Source organism: Anser brachyrhynchus (assembly GCF_964034855.1).
Source record: "Anser brachyrhynchus genome assembly, chromosome: 23".
Taxonomy (NCBI): domain Eukaryota; kingdom Metazoa; phylum Chordata; class Aves; order Anseriformes; family Anatidae; genus Anser; species Anser brachyrhynchus.
Window position 1 is genome coordinate 7,236,230 of NC_137716.1, and position 18,909 is coordinate 7,255,138.

An 18,909-nucleotide genomic window follows, 5' to 3' on the forward strand; every position below is an offset into this window, starting at 1 on the left:
AAGGAACTCTTCTGGCTCCGACGCACTGTTTTGCCTCCTGCCGTGGCCAGGCTCTGTTTGTTTTATTTATGGCAGCGTTTTCGAAGCTGGACCCGCTGCGCCGCTCCTGTTCCCCCAGCCCTCCGTCGCGGCGCCCTTCGTCATCGCTAGCGGGCCGTGCCCCCGGGGAGACGGGAGCCGTGGCGGCGCTGGGGCTCCCTCTCGGCACCTCCCTCCCCGTCGCCTCGTGCTCATTTTGTCCCTCTCTTCCCGCAGCTCGCCGAGCGAGGAGCTGCGCTGGGAGGACCATCTCCGCAGGATGTTCTCACCACCAAGGAGCTCCCTGTAACTGGCGACGATGACAATCCCGGCGGGACCTCGCAAAGCACTAACGTTTCAGTAGCCCAGCACCCGTGGGTGGCCGCTTACCCCTCCTTCTCCACGCCCCTCCCTCCCATCGCACCGGGATGGTGTATTAACCAAGGAGAGCCCCGCTTCTTTTCTCCTCGCCCCTCAACTTTCGGCAGCTCTGGGATTTGTATGGCAGCAGCGTAACCGTGGAGAGGCCGGGGTATCACAAACTTATGGATTTTGATAAGAGAGGAGGGAAAGGGGAGCTGGAGGAAGGTAAAAGGATGTCCAAGACGGGTGGAGGAAGGAGCAGTCATGGAAGCCGGAGTGCTGGAACCAACTCGGGAGTCTTAATGGTGGGTCCCAACTTCCGCGTCGGCAAGAAGATTGGATGCGGCAATTTCGGGGAGCTCCGTCTAGGTGAGAAGGGCCTTCTTCTGTCCTCGCTACGCCTGCTTGTGCCGCGATTGCTGCGTCGTCCTCCCGCAGCGGGAGGAGCCGGTACGGGCACTGGGGATGCTGACTGGCCACGCGGCTCTGAAGGCGTCGCGTGCTGGGGTAGCTCGCGCTCCCGTCGCGGGGCTCTCTTTCCCTCAGCGCCTTCCCGCTGTGCTTCATCTTCCAAACCCCCTCTCGGAGCTGGCGGACCGATCGCAGAGGTGTTTCTGTCTCTTTCCCGTACCTGTTGCTCCGGGGCTTCCTCACGGAACGCGCTGAAGCTCAGTCCTGGTGGTCCTGGTGCAGGCTCCCTTGGAGGATGACGTGTGCCGAGGGGCCGCTGTGCTCCCGGGGCTCCCCGTGCTGCGCCCCGTGCCCAGGGAGGGAGGGCGGGAGGTCTGCGTGGCGCTGGTCTGCGGCGGCAGGCACGCGGGGAAGGGGCAGCACGTCACTCTGGGGAAGTTCCCCGGTTGGTAAAAGCGGCTCGTTTCACATACCCTCCGGAAACTGTTATGGAGGGGAGAGAAAAAGGGCTGGATAAAACCCCAAAATTCTCGTGGTCACTTTCAATTTCGAACCGCGTTTAGCAGGAAAGGTTCAAAAGCAAACCCTTCCTCGGTTTGAGGGGTGGGTTGTTCATTCCCAAGGAGTCAAAGTGCCCCAGGAGGTTTTCACCGGGCTTTTAGCTCCCCGGTGGGCAGCCGGGAGAGGCCTGGCAGTGCCAGGCGGCGCCGTGCCAGGGGCGCAGGCTGGCCGCCGCCAGGAATGCGCGGTGGATGCGTCGGCAGAGCCTGTGCCAGGCGGGGCGTCAGCCTCGGCTGGGCCGCGAGCGCTTTGGGGACAGGGTTGTGCCGGAGGGAGCTGGCGGAGAGCCGCTCCCCGGAGAGGCTGGGGGTTCGTGCCGGCCGCGGGGCTCGTTGCCGCGTGGTGCTTGAGCCAGCGCCTTTTCTAGCCAAGCTGGGAGCACAGCCTGCAGTCGGCGGGCTCTTCTCGGCGGGCTCTTGGGGTTTTGAAAGGAGCGGAGGTGGGAGGCTGCCCCGAGCTGCCGTCGGCCCGGGCACCGCGTGGAGGGCAGGGGAAGTTTCCCCACCTCGGCGTGCCCTCAGCCCTTCCCAGCCCCACAGACTGCCGGGTGCCAGCCTGACCCCTCCTGCCCCCGACCTCCCCGGCGGGATCGCCGCTTCATTGCAGAGCGCGCGGAAGGGCGCTGCTTCGGAGCCACTCGGCGGCGCAGGGTCCGTGCCTGGCAGCGGGCAGAGCTCTGCTCCTTCCTCCAGCCCTGCCTGTCCCAGGGGAGGGAGGCTCCTGGGCGGCTTCGGGATTTGGGCCCAGCAGCTGCTCCTTCCACCCCTGCCTGGGAGCGGGTGCCCTCGGGGACTGCGCCTCCCGCTGCGGAGCCTGCGCCGCCTCTTCCAGCCCGGCACATCCTCCAAGGTCCTGCTCTTGTGCCCTGCTTTATTCCGGACTTTTCCCCGGACTCTTGCACTTGAAAGGGAAGTGTGCGGAAAGCCGGAGCAGCTGGGGCCGGCCCTGCTGCTCTGCCCCAGCTGGCGTGCTTGGCACCAAGGGCCGATGTGACCGGGCTCCTCGCGTTCCGGGCATGGCACCGGCGCGGTGCAGGGCAGCTTCTGGGCCCTCCGTACGCTTTTCCTCCCCCGTCCCACCCCGCGGTGCCCGCCCCTAACGCCCTAACGGGCTGAGCACAAGGCCTCAGCGCAGCAGCGTGAGCCGCAGCTACGTGGCTCTGCTCCTAAACTCGCGTCGCTCTTCCCTAGGCGTGCCTCTGGGCTGCCTCAGGGCCCAGCAGTGCCCTTGAGACCTGACACAAAGTAGGGATTCCTCCCGAGGAGCTGCAGGGGTCCGGAGGGATCCCTCTGTGCCGTGGTGGTGGAAGCAGGGATGCTCCCTGGCGCGCTGGGCACCCAGGTTTCCCCCGGGAAGGAGGCGTTGAGTCCTCAAAGCAGGCAGGTTTTGGAGGCCAAAGTGTAGCTCAGCGCTTAAAAAAAATGATAAAATTCTTTGCGCTTTTTCCTTTAAAAACAAACAAAAAAAGCCCAGAGATCTTGCAGGAACACGTTTGGAGGCAACTCCTCCGTTCCCGGCAGCGGGGGCCGGAGGGCGAGGAAGTCGTCTCCAAGCAGGTGCCGCGCTGCCCGACCCCACCGCTGCGCCCGGAGGCAGGCGCCGCTCTGCCCTGGGTGCCGGAGCTCAGCCCCCGGCCGGGGCCGCGCGTCCTCCGAGCTTTGGAGGTGTGCAAGCTCAGGGGCCGTTTGTTAAACGTAACAAATAATAAAAAGAAGCTTTCCTTGGAGGCGTGAGGCGCTTGCGGGCAGCCAGAAGGGGAAGGGCTTGGCCGGGAGTTCCTGGCTGCTGGAGCTGTGCGTGGATCCCCCCCTTGGTGTCCGCGCTGCCCTTGGCATCCTGCGCGAGGCCGCGGCCCGCTGTGACGGCGCTGGCGGAGGAGAGAAGCTCCTGAAAGGTCTGAGGTCGGAGCCTGAAGCAGCCAGGCGCTGTGCAAGCCTTCCACCAGTGCCGGGCTGCCCCAGAGCTACCTCGGAGGCAGGAGCAGCCGTTTGTCCGTCCGTGCCGCCCTGGGGAGGTAGGGTGAGGGTGCGGGGATCCGGCAGGAGCTGCTGCTTTTGGTCTCCTCGCGCTGAACTTTTACGCGTTGGTCGCTTGCAGCGTTTTGTGCTTGCCCCTCTCCCCCACCCCGGAGTGGAAACATGGCAGCTGTCTTCCTTCAAAGGTAAACGCTGCAAGTTAACTTCTCTTTTAAAACTGAAACAGCACCGGGGAGGGAGGGGAAGACAGCAGGGGGTCCTCGGGCAGCGGCCGAGCCAGCAGCAGGTCGCTGGGGACGTGTCCCTGCCCGGGGAACATGTGGGCTGCCGGGGACGTCCCCAAGCCCGAGCCGTGGCTTTCACCCGCGGCCCCCAGGCACCTGCTTGCCCAGGGGCTGCTTCTGGGGGCACAAACGGTAACCTGAGAAAACGCGGGCGGCGGTCAGCGCGCTGCACCGAGTGCTCCTCCGGCTTCGGCTCCGCCGAGACGTCCGTCCCCGTCCCGCCCGCCCGTCCCCATCCCGCCCGTCCATCCCCATCCCTCCCGCCCGTCCCCATCCCGCCCGTCGCGGAGGGCTCAGAGCAACCTCAGCTGGGTGCCGCGGCGGGGCCAAGCTGCAGCGCTGCCCGGCAGCTCGCGGGCGTCTGCGGCAGGGAACAGCGCCCGGCCTGCTGCTGGGCGGCCGCTGGCCTCCCTCGCCAACAGCTCACGCTGGTTTTTCCCCTTGGTCTTTCGCAGCCTCCTGCAGAGGAAGGTCAAACTCCAAAATAACCTTTGTTTTTTTTTTTTAATTTTTTTTTTAATTTTCTTCCTTCCCTCTGATCTATGAAAAAGCAACGCTCCGAGGAGCTATCGTTGCCTGGCCCGAGGCAGCTCGTGGCCGCTGCTGGGAGCTTCCGCGCCGTGGGGCTGCCTCGCGGCGGGCACCCCAGGAGCCCGACGAGCCCCGGCGGCGCTGCGCTGCTGCTGGGGGCAGGAGCTCGGTCTGGGGGCGCGGCGCCGAGCCCGGCCCCTCTCCGGGCCGTGACGTGCGGGAGCAGGTGCCTGACCCCACCGCTGCCAAATCTGCCCTCAGCGGGGGGGAATCGGGGCGTTAAGAGGAAGCCGCGTCAGGCTTTCGAACGCCGCGCGGCCCAGCCTGCCCCCCCGGCCCCCCCCGGCCCCGCGGCTCGGCGGCCATCCGATGTGCCGCCCCGTGCGGGTGCCGGCAGCTCCATTTGGAGGCGCCGCCAGCACTGAGCGGGGCAAAGGCCTCTGCAAGCGCAAATATTTGCCTGCTGCCGCCCATCCTGCCACTTTTCCATTTTTTTTTCTCCCCCCCCCCCCCCCCCCCTTCCAACCCCCCTTTGGTTCCGTGAGGCCTGCGGCGCTGCCTGCTCGCGTGGCAGCTGGGTCCGACCCGGGGCGCCCCCAGGACTCAGCGCTTTCGGGGCACCCAAGCTGCCGCTGCTTCTCCCTGCTCCCCGTCATTCCTCGCAGCTTCGTCCCAGCCCTCTGAGCACCGTAGGAGGGGGCAAGCCACGGGGGTATGAAATGATCGGGGGGTTCCAAGTGATTTGGACTCGTTTCGTGGCCAGCTCCCTTAGGGGCCAGTTTTAGCGTCCCACCAGCAGCAGGGCTGCAGCTCTCCTGCCGTGTATTTGTTGATTTTTTGCCCTATTAAGACCCAGCCCAGCCTCAGGGAAAACCCTGCCGTGATTTTAGGGCTGCATGTTACTGCCCTGAAGGCAGCAGTGAGTTTTTGGACCTAACAGCAAGGCCCTGTGGCTGGGGCACACGGGGGCCCAGCACCATCCTGCCCCCGCCCCCCCCCAGTCCCGGTGGGAGCTGCTCCCTCCTCCTCCCCCTGTAATCCTGCCGCTGGCTCTGGCGCTCAGCAGCTGGCTCGGATGTCACCCGGCGAGGATTTATTGCTGCTTCAGGTGGAGAGCAGCAGTCGGAGCAGATGAAATCTTATGCCGGGAGGAGCCTGTTCCCCGAGCAAATTGCTGCGAGGAAAGCCGAGGGGACAGATGCAGCTCCGCGCCGGGCAGCGCGGCGGCTGCTGGCCCTCGCGCCGCGGGAAGGGCCCTGCCTCCGTGCCCCTGGCGTGCCGGATTGCTCGGGCAGCAGGGGCTCTGATCCGTTTGCAAACCTCTCGCCTTTTTCTTCGTGGACCTCGGGCAGAGGTGGTGCTGGCGCTCCCCAGGTGTAAGCACCTTCCTCGTGCCCTCCTGGCTCTGGTGCAGACGCCGGAGCTGAGCCTTTGTGTAGCTGGGGGTGTAAAAACCCCGCAGGGAAGGTGCTGAGCTGTGTCGGAAGCCATCAGCAGGGCTCTGGGGCGCTGTGGGAGCTCTTCCAGCTCTCCTGGGCACCCAGAGGCAGCCCGGCCCTCCTGCGGCACATGGGTGCCTTCAGCTCCTCGCACGGCGCGGGGCCGTGCTGCGGGTCTGCTGCCAGCCGAGCATCAGCGGGGGCACCTGGGGGCCTAAATCTGCCCTGGTGCCGGGCTCAGCACCGTTCCTCAGCTCCTCCCGGCCCCGCCGCCTGCTGCCTCGCCTCCGTCCAACGGCGGGACCCAAGAGGGGAGGCCGGCTGCCGGGCTTTGGTCCTGCCGGCCACGCTGCCCCTGCGCCCCGGGGGGGCCTCCCCTTCCTCCCTGCCACCCTCCGCGTGGTCCCGCTGCCCGCGGGCGCCGTCCCCAGCCCCGTCCCGGCGCAGGGCAGCTGCAGCAGCCCCCTGGGGAGGAACGGGCGGCTCTGCGGTGCCGCAGCCTCACTGCTTGGCCGCTCGCATCCCCGCAGGCCAGCGTAGGGAAGCTGCCCCCCCCCTCCCAGCAAGCTTGGCGGCGGCCCCCGGCAGCCGGGGGAGGAATCCGGGTGCCCCATCCGGGGGTAATTAGCAGGCGTGTTGCAACGCAGCGCGGTGGGCTCCGGCTCCTGCTCGCGCCTCGAGGCCTGTTTGTGGGTTTGGGAGCTGCCGAACCTGTTGGGGAAGTTCTGCAGGCCCCTGGGGGCTGCAGCGGGTTTTGGGGGGGGGAACGCAAAGGCTCACTCACTGCCAATGCCTTTTTTTCCATCTCTCCCTGCAGGAAAGAACCTCTACACCAACGAATACGTAGCTATCAAATTGGTGAGTCTTTTTGTGGTCGGGGGGCGGGGGGGGACACGTTTAGGCAGCCTCAGAGGGCAATTGTTCGCCCTGCCCGGCCTGTTAAAGTGGGTCGGGACAGGCTGCGTACGGGAGCTGCGCTCGCTGCTAGGAATTGAGGGCACGCAGGCAGCCAGCGTCATTCCAGGTGGGGTGATGCAGCCCTGGGGAGAGCAGCTGGGGCTCCGCTTCGCCAGGAGCTGGCTGTGGCCTGCCGTCAGCACCCCTTCAGCTGGTACCAGCGCAGAGAGCTCCTGGAGAGCGTGGTCCCACCGACACCAGCTCTGTGAACGCCTCCCCCAGCCCCTGGCTCTCTCTGGAGGGGTCGGATCAGGCTCCCGCGTGGGCTGGTTTCCTCTCCCTATCCCCTGGGTCTTTGTCTTCATTTTGCACTGGTTTTTCTCACCCCTGAATGCTGCCAGCCCCAGCTGCTGCCAACCTGTGAAGGGGGAGTCTGACAGCCAGACCTCCTGAGCGTCCCGCTCCGTGCCACAGCCTTACCTCTTTGTTCTCCTTCTCTCCTCCAAGGAACCCATAAAGTCCCGGGCCCCCCAGCTGCACCTGGAGTATCGGTTCTACAAGCAGCTCGGCAATGCAGGTACGGGGCCGGGGCCGAGCCGCCGCGGGCAGCCGGTGTCTGGGCGATGGGGCTGGGGCAGGGAGAGACTCCTCCAGAGGTGTCGGCAACTTCTGCAGCTTCGCTCCCCAGCCCGAGCTACTCTGCCCATCTGCTCGGCTGGGAGAGGCTGTTCTTACGCAGCCACATCTAATCTTTGATCCCTTTTTATTTAGTTCTTCCCCCCCCCCCCCCCGCCTCCCCCGCAGCAGTCGGGGGTGCAGACGGAGCTGTCTCCCTCGCCCTCCTGCCAGGAGCAGAGCCGGGCCGCCTGCGGCGTGGAGAGGCGGGGGGGCAGCGCGGCGACCCCCCACCAGCAGCCCCCGTGCTGGCTCCGGGAGCGGCGTGGCCGTGACAGCGGGGCCACGTGCTGCTCAGCCCCGCCGCCACCGCTCACAGCCCCTGCTCCGTCTCTTGCAGAAGGAATTCCTCAGGTTTACTACTTCGGCCCCTGCGGGAAGTACAACGCCATGGTGTTGGAGCTGCTGGGCCCCAGCCTGGAAGATCTCTTTGATCTGTGTGATCGGACCTTCACGCTCAAGACCGTCCTGATGATCGCGATCCAGCTGGTGAGCGCGGCACCTCGCCTGCCGCTCCCTGGGGGCTGCGTGGGGACCCCAGCACCGGGCGGGCCTCTCCCTGTCCCTCGTCCTCTCCCCGATGCGGGAGGGACGAGGCACGGGGCTGTTCCCTGTGCCCGCCAGGGTCGTGCCGGGTGGCCCTGGCTGACCTGTGCTCTCCCTCGCCCTGCTCCAGGCACGGCCAGGTGTCTGTGGCTGCGTCGGAGATGCGGTTGGACCAGAGCTAAAGGCCCGCTCTGCCCGTCCTTGCGGCGCAGTGAGGCGCAGCATGAGGGGAGCCGGGCTGCTGGCTGGGTCGAGGCAGTCTGAGCAGAACAGGGCCCGAGGGAGGAGGGCACGGGGCGTTGTGTCCGCGGCTGCGGTTGGCACGTCTCCACCGCGGTGCTGACCTCCCCTCCTGCCCCTAGATCACGCGGATGGAGTACGTCCACACCAAAAGCCTGATCTACAGAGACGTCAAGCCAGAGAACTTCCTGGTGGGGCGGCCGGGCAGCAAGCGGCAGCACACCATCCACATCATCGATTTTGGCCTGGCCAAAGAGTATATTGACCCCGAGACCAAAAAACACATCCCCTACCGAGAGCACAAGAGCCTGACGGGGACAGCACGCTACATGAGCATCAACACCCACCTGGGGAAAGGTGCGAGCGCGCCGTGCGGCCAGCCCTGCCTTGGCCAAAAGGGGGGGGAAAGGGGGCTGCAGGGCACGAGCTGCCCCCTGCCAGTGGTGGGGCTGGGGACAAAGAGCCTCTCCTTCAGCCTGGGGGGGTGGCAGGGGACGTGGGGTGCTGCGGGAGCTGGTGGGGACAGGGAAGGGGGCTGTGGTGGGAATGAGCTCACGACTGCTTCTTGCCCCGCTCAGAACAAAGCCGCAGGGACGACCTGGAAGCGTTAGGACACATGTTTATGTACTTCCTCCGCGGGAGCCTTCCTTGGCAAGGCCTCAAGGTAACGGCCAGCTCCTGCTGTCCCCACGCACGGCTGCCACGTGGCTCTGGCTCTGCCCCGGGCAGCAGCCGGGAACGGGGGAAGAAAGCTTTGGCCCCTGGGGTGGCCGAGGGTCGGTGCCTTGGTGGATTCCGGGGCTGTTGCTCTGAGCTCTGTGCCCGACCCTCGCTGTGCTGAGCGGCTGTAGGGGCCCCCTCTTGGTGTCCCCCCCTCTGTGGGTGTCCCAGCTGCCGTCCCAGTGGCTGTGCTGGCGCTGCGCTTGCCCCCAGCCTGCCCAGGGCAGGTTCCCAGCAGTGAGCTCCCGCTGCCGCCTGGGCCAGGGGGACCAAGACCCCGCTCCTTGTCTGACAGCACCCGGTGCCTCCCCCTCTCCTCCTGACCTGCTCCTTGTCTCCGCCAGGCTGACACGCTAAAGGAGAGGTATCAGAAGATCGGCGACACCAAAAGAGCCACTCCAGTGGAGGTGCTCTGTGAGAACTTCCCAGGTGAGGGCTCTGCGTGGCCCGTCCTCGTCCCCAGCCTGGCCCCTTGCTGGCCTGGCACCGTGTCCCCCTGCCCCAACCGAGCCCACTCTGTCCCCGCAGAGGAGATGGCCACGTACTTGCGCTACGTGCGGCGGCTGGATTTCTTCGAGAAGCCCGACTACGACTACCTGCGGAAGCTCTTCACAGACTTGTTCGAGAGGAACGGTTACGTGTTCGACTACGAATACGACTGGGCAGGGAAACCGCTGGTGAGCGGGGAGGGAGCCGGGGCTGGCACGGGGTGCTGGCGTGAAGGAGGGCCCCAAAGCCAGCTCCGAGCCGGGGAATCGGAGCTGTCACCCGGGAGTTGGAGGCTCCTGGAGCTAAGGGGAACCCCGCGGCCCAGCTGGCGCCTCGCTTTCTGCCACGGGCACCCTGCGTGGGCTCAGTGCGGCTGCACACCGGGCGGGGAGGTGGAGGGGCTGGGATCTGGCCCCGATTCCGAGCTGCTCTGTACGTTCGGAGCAGGCGGTGGTGGGTGGCGGGAGGGCCGCTGGGGCGCAGCTGACGTTGTGCTTGTCGTGTCCCCAGCCCACCCCCATCGGCACGATGCACAGCGAGGTGCAGGTGCAGCCCCCGAACAGAGACAAAGCACAGCCACACACCAAACACCAGGTGAGCAGCGGCGCGGCCCCGGCCGGGGCTCAGCACCGAGGTCGTGCGTGGCTCAGGCTTCTGAACTGCGCTGCCTCAGCGCCCAGCAGGGGCTCTTCATGGAGGAGGGACCGCGGCGCCCTTTTTCCCCCAGTGCTGGCTGGCGGAGGGTTTCCTCCCTGCGGGTCTGGGCTTGAGGCTTGCGGAGGACCCTGGGCTGCGTCCCCGGGGCCAGGCGGCTGGCAGAAGCAGGGGGGAAGCAGCCGCAGGAGGCTGGAGCACAGCTGGGAAACGCCAGGGCTGGGCTCCAGCTCCAGCTCCAGCGGGGCTTAGCGCTGGTGGGTGTGAGCACGGGACACGCCGAGCCGCCTCGGTGCTAAGGGCGATGCCCCCGGTGCTGCATCCCCCCTGGGGCAACGCGCCGCTGTTTGCTGTGCCGCTTCTCTTTCACCGCTGGGACACAGACACGGGACGAGGGAGGGGTGTTCCGGGAGGGTCTGTGGGGCAGCTCGGCAGCGTGTGGCCCCACAGCAGGCACGTGGGGCCGAGCCGGGGGCAGCGCAGGGCAGAGGGATGGGCCAAGCTGCCGGCCGTACTCCGGTGCCGCGGCCCGTGCAGGAAGCATGGTCTGGGGACTGCCACCAGCAAGAGCGAACCGCACACGTTTCCCTAGCTGTCCCGTACGGACCCTGGTCTTCTTGGTTTGAGCATCCAAGGGGAGCAGGCGGGCTGGAGCCCGGCACGCAGCACCCGCCCTCCCGCAGCCACGGCCGGTGGCTGGGCAGCGTCCCTAGGGAGGCGCGACGTCTTCCGAGCGCATCTGGCTCCTTCCTGGGAACTCGTCCCCCGTGAGCTCTGCCCTCTGCCTCCTGCACCTGACAAGTGCCGTGCTCGACGTCTCTTCTCGTGGGCCGTGGGGAAAGCAGAGCACAAAACTCCCGCAGCACTGAAGCAGTTTGGGACGTGGGGGTCCGAGGACCCCCAGCAGCCGTGGGGCTGCGCCATGCTCCCCGTGCTGAGGGTTTGGCAGCGGGGCGCTGCATCGCCGGGGGAGCCCTTGGGGCACGGCGCAGCTCGCTTCCTCGCCGTGTCACCACGAAGAGCCTCTGCGGAGCGGCTGCCAGACCCGCCCAGGGCGGCCGAGCTCCGTGGGGCAGCGCGGCCCCAGCTGCTCCATGCGGAGGGAAGAGCCCGGTTCTCTGGGGGGGCTGTGGGTTGAGCGTGGCAGGGAGGGTGCAGAGCCCACCGTGTCCCAGCGGCGGTTTCAGGGAGGAGCCGCCGGGACAGCGCAGGGCGAGCGCCCTCCGCAATCACAAACTCGAGCTGCTCCGGTCATGGTTTTGCTTTTGCATGTCTTATTTTCTCGACTCCTTTTGCCACTCTTCTCCCCGCCCTTTCCCTCCACCTCTTCCCTTCTCTCCCCCATTCTTCTTCCTCTTTTCTTTTCTTTTGTTTCTTTTCATTCTGTTCCTCCTGCCTGTCGCGAGCAGCCGCCCGAGGGGACGGAGTTGTGGGATCCTCAGGCCGGTGGGCAGCCTGCCGAGGAGCCTTTGGGAGCTCACCTGGCAGCCGGCAGGCTCGGGGGGTCCGTCCAGGTACACGCAACCACGCGCCGAGGGCATGGGCGGGCTTGGGGGACAGCAGAGCCAACCCGCGCCAGGCCCAAGCGTGCCTGCCGGCCGTGCCAGGCGGCAGCCCCGCTCCTCCGCCCGGGGCCGCGCACGCCGGGCTCTTGGCCAGGCTGCGACACGCCGGCACAGGGCTGGCCCCGTGTGATGCCCGGGGCCCCGCTCCCGGCTCGCGGCCGAGGCTGGCGCTGCTTCCCGGGGCTGCCGCTGGGACTCGCAGGGCAGCTGGAGATGGGCACAGCGCCGGCTCTGCTCCGTGTCTGTCCCAGACACGGCCTTACCCCCAGCGGGCATTTCCCTTTGCCTCCATCGCTCGAGTGGAGCGGCGGCTTTGAGCCCGGCTTCTCCTCCCTTTCCCTGGGCAGCCCTCAGCCTCGGCTCCCCGCCTCGGTCCCGTCCCTGCGCCGCCAGCCCCCCGCTCGCCGCCTCCTGCCCCTGCCTCGGGCTGGCCGGCTCCAGCCCGCGCGGTCGGGTGGGGGCACCTGCACCAGGGGCCCTGAACGCCCCCCAGCCGGGCCTGTGCTGCTTCCTCTGTCTCTGCTGCCGTCCCCGCCGCCGCTGCTCACTCCCGCTGCTCTGTGACGGATCTCCACGGGCGCTGGGTCCTGGGCTTTCGCTCGGCTCCCGTCATGAGGGCCAGGGCCGGCCGTGGGGACAGCTCAGCCTGCCCGGCTCCTCCTGCGTCCCCTCCCTGCCCCTGCGGCTGCTCCCCGCTCCTGCTCTGCCGGCCTCCCTCCCATCTCCGCCCGCGCCCGGCGCTGCGGGGGGGTGCTGGTGGCTCACAGGTCCCCGGGCTCGTTTCGGGGGGGCTGTCGCTTGAAGGAGCCCCGCTGGCTGGGCACCATGGCTGTCGGGCGGCAGCTCTGTGAGCCGGCGAGGGGCCGAACGTCCTCATGAGGCCAAGCAGCTTGGCGATGCCTGCGCATCCCCCAGGGTGCTCCTGGCTTTGCAGGAGCAGCAGAGGGGTTTTCAGGCAAGTCCCCGTTGCCTGTGCCAAGCCCACCCCTGCCTCGGTGACCGGGTGTTCCTCCCGGCCCTGCCGCCTGTGAGCGGGCAGGGCCCCGGGGGGCTGGCAGGAGCCTGTGGGGTGGGCGCTGGGCTCGGCCCCACAGGGCCCAGCAGTGCCAGGGCTTGGGGTCCAACGGCGAGAGCTGTGTCTGGGTGCTTGGCTTGGCAGAAGGATGGTGTGGGGCAGCGAGCAGCGTCACGGGGCCGCCAGCAACCCCTGGCCTGGGGGGGTGGTGTGCGGGGGCGCCGGGGTCGTTGCTGCGCTCAGTGCCGAGGCGGAGCAGCGCTGGCTGGGCGAGGGCACCATCCTCTTGCCCCGTGCGGGGACGCCGGTGCTCCTGGCTCTGGCTCTGGCAGGGCAGGGCTCGGGGGGCTCGGGGGGGGGGGGGGCCGTGCCACCACCTGGGGCTGCCATGGGGCCGGGGACGAGGCTGGGGACCAGCCGGTGCCCCGCAGGATGCCCCCGCGCTGACGCTCACTTCCCCACAGGTGATGAGCTCCACCAACGGCGAGCTGAACACAGATGACCCGACTGCAGGACATTCGAACGCCCCCATCACAGCCCCCACCGAGGTGGAGGTGACAGACGATACAAAGTAAGGATGCTCCCTGGCCCCGTCCCCTGGGGCAGGCGCTGGTCAGGGCTGCCGCCCCGCGGTGCCCTGCCTTGCCCCCCTGGGGGAGGAGCAGCCCAGCAAACATCTGCAGCTCCTCACGGGGACCCAGCGAGTGGTGTCCCTGCAGGGCCACTACCCCCAGCCCCTTCCCAAACCCGGCACAGCGCCCGCGTGCGCAGCTGGGGCTGTTCCCTCTCGGGGAGCCCCAGGCTCCGGCCAGCGGTGTTTGCCGTGGCTGCCATCGAGTGCCAGGGCCAGTGCCACCATGGCGAGCATCACTTGCTGTGGCCATCGCTGCGCTCCACACCCGGCCCAGGCCATGTGCTGGGGCAACTCTGCCCCAGGTGGGGCTCTGCCGGCTGCCAAAGGCTTGGTGTCCCCTGATCCCCCGTGGGGGTGCTGATCCCATCTGGGCCCGGGCACTGACGGGTCCCCTCTGTCCCCAGGTGCTGCTGTTTCTTCAAGAGAAGGAAGAGGAAAACCACCAAGCGTCGCAAGTGAGCTGCCGGGGCCGGGTGGAGCGGCGTGCGCGAGGGCTCCTCTCCCTCTGGCCGTGGCTGGATCTTGACCCGTGGAGCCGGCGGCGGCGGCCCCTCGGTTCGGACGGGGCTGGGGCCGAGCCAGCTGGCCTCCCCCGGCGCCCCACGCACAGGCGGGGAGCGGGGCCTCCCCAAACTGCTTGTCCTTTCCTCCGCCACTCGCCCAGTGCGTGGCCGTTTACTCGAACCAAGCCCGACTTCGCTGAAGTTCCTGCGTCCGTCTAAAAGAAAAAAAGAAAAAAGAAACGGAAACAAATCCACAGCGTCACTTGCTTCTGAGTCTATTCCTAGTTTGAAACGGGGATCAACTCTACAGACTCTAAAACGTCGCTGTCTTAGAAGAAGCAGAAGACAATTTCGAGAGCAGTGGGCTAAGGAGGAATTTTTTTTTTTTTTTCTGTTGCTTCTTTGTCTCTTAAGTTAATTTAAAGTGAGTCTCGGTGCAGAGTGCTGAGTTGTCAGTCTTTGACCGTCATCTTCAGTGTTACCGAATTCTGCTCTTTCGTTAGGGCCCCTTGTCCCCGTCCCCGTGAGGTTTCCCCTCCCCTTTCGTTAATGCCTGTGGTGACGAGCGCTGTGGTCTCTGGTACGGCGAGAAGTGCTGGGTGCGTGCGGGGCAGGGAGGGGGGGAAATGCGTTTACACTTCTTTTTACGATGCACTTTTGCTAGCAATACAAGTGATGTTTGGTCTTGCCATGAACAGCCAGTGACTCCTGGGGCAGGGGGCACCGGGACAGGACCGAGCCGGTGTCAGGCAGCACCAGAGGGACCCGCGAGAGCACGTTTCAGAGCGCAGTTGGAAGGAAAAGCGTCTCCTCTCTGACGCTGTGATGTCTTAGGGCTGGATTTGTTTCCACAGCAGCTGTAGGTCTGTCAGGCAGCACAGGGCAGGGCCTGTGGCAGCGTTTTCTTGGCCTTGGTTTTACAGCCCCCTGTGCCATGTGTCTGAGCCCCCCGGGGTGACGGCAGGCACAGGGCGAGGGCGCAGGGCCTCGTGCCAGGGTGGGCGCAGAGGCATTCGGCGACGGTGCCCGGCTGGCGAAGGGCACCAGGGCGGCCAGCGCTGCCGCAGCCACCGGCCCGGCAGCCTCTGCCCGCTCCCCCCCGCAGTGGGGCCGGGTCTGATTCTGCCAGGGGAGTGGGGGGGTAACGAGGGAGGGCGGGAGGGGGCCGGGTTTTTTTTTTAGCCATCGTCTCACCCACAGGCGCAGCCCCCCAGGCACCCTGCTCCTCACCACCCCAGGGCCACTGCAGCTTTCCCACGTGACTGACCCCGCGCTGCTGTGTGCACTGATCACCACACATTGGAGGGGGGAGGGAGGGGCACGCTTATCTTTACCAAAACCCTGTTGTTCTACCCCGAGAGCGGGGCTGAGGCTGTGCTGAGGCTTCTGGGGGGGTGGGGGTGGGGGAAAATGGGAACATCTGTGGCTGCTTCGAAGCATTTGTCCAAACCGAGCATCTCGGGAGGGAGGGGAGGCCCCAAATAGCACGAGGGGCTGCGCCAGCCCAGGGGGTGCTCACCCTGCCCTGCCCCAGCACCCATCGGGCACCTGCGGCCCCGCGGGAGGGCGCAGCGCCACAGCCCCGCTTCTGCCTGAATTCAGGATTGAACCCAGCTTTGGCTTCTGGGCTGCAGCAGCCCCAGCTGCCGCCGCATCCCCTGGCCGCGGTGGGGAGCGATGTGCAGCGTTTGCCCTCACTTCCCCAGCGAGGCAAAGAAACAAAACAAAACGAAAAAAATCGCCTTAAATCTTCCCTGGAAGCAGACCCTTCTCAGAGCATCGGCTTAGACAAACCCAATCAGAGGCCGAAGAGGAGCCGTGGAGGGGCAGGGACACGGCCGAGGGCGTTTGCCTGACTCCAGCTGCTCACCCGCTGCCGCCAGCAGCTGCAAGGGGGGGGGGTGAGGGCTGCAGCCCCCAGGACTCCCGGTCCTTCCAGCACGGAGTCCAAACACTGAGATTGTACGTGAGGGCGTTTGTTCCATTGCGAGTTTAGTTACTGCTTTAAAACAAAGTGTACAGAAATGGCATTTAAATTTCTCTGATGCTTCTTTGAAGCCATAGAACTTAGGGGCTTTTGTTTTTTTTTTTTTAATAAAAAATATAAAATAAAAATAATAATAAAAAAATCTTTAAAACCCTCCACTTTTGTCTGTGTGTAAATGCGTGGCCCTAAGGGTGGGACATGGGTCCGCACCCACTTTTCCTCTGCAGCTCAACAAGTAGCGTTTGCCCCATGCCCCACGTGGGAGCTGCCACGGCCCCTTTGAGGGCTGGTGCCTCAGCCCCAGATACTCAGGTGCCTTTCCTGCTGCTAAACGCTGCTGAGCTGCAGCTGCAGCCCCTTGTTTCTTTTCCATGTGAGCAGCAGGAGCAAAGGCCAGGGGTGCTCAGGGGAGCTACAGCAAGGCGATGGCTCCAGGCAGCTCCCTGCTCGGCCCAGCTCTTCCCCCAGGCTCCCCGGGGGTGGTTTAGGGCTCAGGCTGGAAGTTGATGGACACAGCTTCCCCAGGGCAGAGCTGTAGCTCAAGAAAGGAAAAGAGCAGGAAAGAAAAGAGCAGAAAAGAAAGAGCAGGAAAAGCCAAGATGGGGCCTCGTGCCTCCTCAAGGGCGGCGCTGATGCAGTTGCAGGGTGGGAAGAGGCCAGGGGCCAGGCTGAGGGTTCCTGGGGAAGAGCAGCAGGGAGAGGTCCTGTGATTCTGGTTCATCCATCCCAGCGAAGATGGGGTTTGCCTGCACCACGCTCCACCCAGGGCCGGCTGAGGGCTGCAGCCTGGCTCAGGGCTGCCCCAGTCCAGGGCATCACCAGCACCAGGCTCTGGCACAGCCCCGAGGCGCTGAGCAAGGCGCAGCCGCTGCATGCCCATCAGCTCTCTTCAAATCAGGAAGAAACTCTGTAAAGACAACCTGAATGTCTTTATTGATTTCCTATTTACAAATCACAAAGCTGGCCAAAAGCAGAGTGTGAACACTGAACGAGAGCATTGGATACATTCATCAATATAGCACTGGAGTCGAGACAGTCCCAGCTCTGCTCGGAAGGTGACATGGTACAACAGAACGTCTCATACTTTTGGAAACAGGCAAGTCCAACAATGAATTACATTCATCTATCTACAAAAGCCAGAATTGCATCAAACTGCATAAAAGCCGTAAGAACAGAAGTTGCTCAGGTGTAGTTCAGAGTCTGACTCCTCTCCCCCCCCCCGACAGGACAAGCAACCAGACCTACCTTGTGGCTTGAAAGCACGAAAGGTGAATTTGGGAAAAGAAATTGCATAACAAAAGAGCAGTAAAAACAGATGCTTCAGGGACAAGCCAGCAAGGGCCCGTCCACCTCAGCTGAGCTAGGTTACAGCAAGGCCTGCCTTCAAGTCCTGCTCTTTCGATAGCCAAGTGTGCAGCTTTGCTTCTTCCGTATTCCAATTATTCCCACTATTGCCACCTATATACAGAAGTGCCCGAGGTGCCGCACCCACCGCAGCCAGCCCGTCGCGGGGCTCTCGCAAGCCCCGAGGTGGCTCCGGGCAGGGACGCAAAGCTGCCGCCGCCTCTGAGCGGAGCGGCAGAGGCAGAGCGCAAGCAGGGGTGCGTGCCCCAAGGGGCTGCCCCTCAGAGGGCAGAGCTCACCCGTCCTGCCGATCCGCCTCGCGACACCGCTTGCATTGCACAGAGTCAGGTTCAATAACTAAGTCATGGACCCATCAGATGTTGGTATTTTTTTCCTTTTTTTTTTTTTTTTTTAAAGTACTGGCCATATTAAAAACATCCTACCTTGAAGCAGGCTTACAATATACACATCTTACAACGTCTTCCTAGAGAACGTAACACACTATCGACATCTCTAATAGCTACTGACTACGAGGTGCGGGGTGTTCCTGACCGTATTACTGCTGCGTGGCTGACAAGGAGACACCCGGCCGGCCACAGGCTGAGGACAGAGCCCAACCGGAGGGAGCAAGGGGAAGAGACGCAACTTCCCCAGTGAGCGAGCAGGCACTCAGCCATCCGCATCAGCGAAGGATGACCAGGTTTCAACTTCCAGCAGCTGAACAAGTTGGCAACTGCCGCCGGGCCAGTCTGGGCAGCCTCGTGCGCCCAGGGCAGAGGGGGAGGTTTGCAAAAGGGAACCTCAGCGTTGAGGCAGCACCACAACGTGCCAGCAAGTCCCACGCAGACTTTGGAGGGCTCTGGACACCCTGCCAAGATGTCCTTTAGTTACGGCTTCCTCTGCAGAGGAAGGGGAGGGAAAAAAAACAGCCTCCAGTGGGCAGCGCCTCCTACCTCATCCCCACAGGGCACCTTTACCTACTCGGCTATGGCTGAACCTGCTGACGGGGAAAACAACCAGTCCTGAACAGGTAAGAAGGGAGCTTATTCACGATTACTGAACTAGCCAGCCCAAAGCCAGGTGATGTTTGGAAATACCGTATCTTCCTCCTGCGCCTGTCCAAACAGGCACACTGCAAATATACACCGGCAAACAGAAAATCTTTAATGTTTTCCTAAACTGTTCCATAAATCCTCGTCCATCTGCTGCGTTATTAGGTAACAGGCGGTTGCACATCAAGCCTCTTCCTATTTTGCATCAGGGCAGCAGTGCTCTGAAGCAGCCTAGGAGTGGGTTAGCAATGCACAGAAACAAACAAAAAAAATAGAAAATGCATTGAAACGTGCATGAGAACAGCAGCAATACACAGGAACATGGGGGCCAGGTGAGGCAAGTTCCCTTGCTTGCTCCAACTGACAAATCCCAGCACTATCTGCAAACAAAGGATTTGATTAGCACAGTAACGACTAGTACAGATTTCCCTGCTGCTAAACGCTGCACGGGGTTATCTGAGTATCACCCATCATTTTGAACACCATACGGAGTTTGGAAGAAGCACCACGGGACTCAGCACAGCAGCTGCCCCCAGGAGAGGACAGAGCCTGCCCTGCCAGAGCCGCTGCCCCTTCTCAGCCCTGCAGGGGAGCTCACCTCGCTGTCACCAACTGCCCAAGGTAAAGGATTGTCACAAATTAGTGAGAATAGCATGAAAACGCTGTAGTCTCTAGAGGCGCTCTAGTTTTGAGGTCTCCCTCAAGACCGTGTAGTGCTGAAACAGCAAGCCTCAGGGAAAAGGCCACTTTCTGTCACTTTTTGAAGGCGGCTGCACGTGCTGCAGCCAGCAGGAGGGGACGCGCCAGGCGCAGGCTGGTCGAGCTCTGCCTTTGCAGTGGTGTTGCCGGCCAAGCACCGCAAACCGCTTTGCCTCAACTGCTGCACTAGAGCAGAGGAGGAGGAGGGGCCATACAGCCCGACTGTGTCTTTTTTTCTTTTTGCAGGATTTGCTCCTCACAGCAAGTGTAACCACGACCAGAGCCACTCGTTTCCATGCTTCTGAC

At 64.3% G+C, this 18,909-nt stretch overlaps 1 protein-coding gene across 6 annotated transcripts in view; it reads left to right on the forward strand.

The window, feature by feature from the left end:
• CSNK1G2 (casein kinase 1 gamma 2) overlaps positions 1 to 13,960 on the forward strand; it is a 37,890-nt gene extending 23,930 nt beyond the window's left edge. For 5 of the 6 annotated variants that reach the window (XM_080565609.1, XM_080565606.1, XM_080565610.1 and 2 more), the window contains exons 2-12: positions 256 to 750; positions 6,401 to 6,441; positions 6,988 to 7,057; positions 7,496 to 7,644; positions 8,064 to 8,298; positions 8,520 to 8,605; positions 9,006 to 9,090; positions 9,190 to 9,338; positions 9,661 to 9,744; positions 12,849 to 12,955; positions 13,423 to 13,960. In XM_080565609.1, coding sequence (XP_080421735.1) covers positions 564 to 750; positions 6,401 to 6,441; positions 6,988 to 7,057; positions 7,496 to 7,644; positions 8,064 to 8,298; positions 8,520 to 8,605; positions 9,006 to 9,090; positions 9,190 to 9,338; positions 9,661 to 9,744; positions 12,849 to 12,955; positions 13,423 to 13,477 — 1,248 coding nt within the window. In that variant the 5' untranslated portion in view covers positions 256 to 563 and the 3' untranslated portion in view covers positions 13,478 to 13,960. Of the gene's footprint in view, positions 1 to 255; positions 751 to 6,400; positions 6,442 to 6,987; positions 7,058 to 7,495; positions 7,645 to 8,063; positions 8,299 to 8,519; positions 8,606 to 9,005; positions 9,091 to 9,189; positions 9,339 to 9,660; positions 9,745 to 11,210; positions 11,319 to 12,848; positions 12,956 to 13,422 lie in introns of all 6 variants that reach the window. The other variant, XM_080565611.1, reaches the window with a different exon arrangement.
• The last annotated feature ends 4,949 nt before the right edge of the window (positions 13,961 to 18,909 follow it).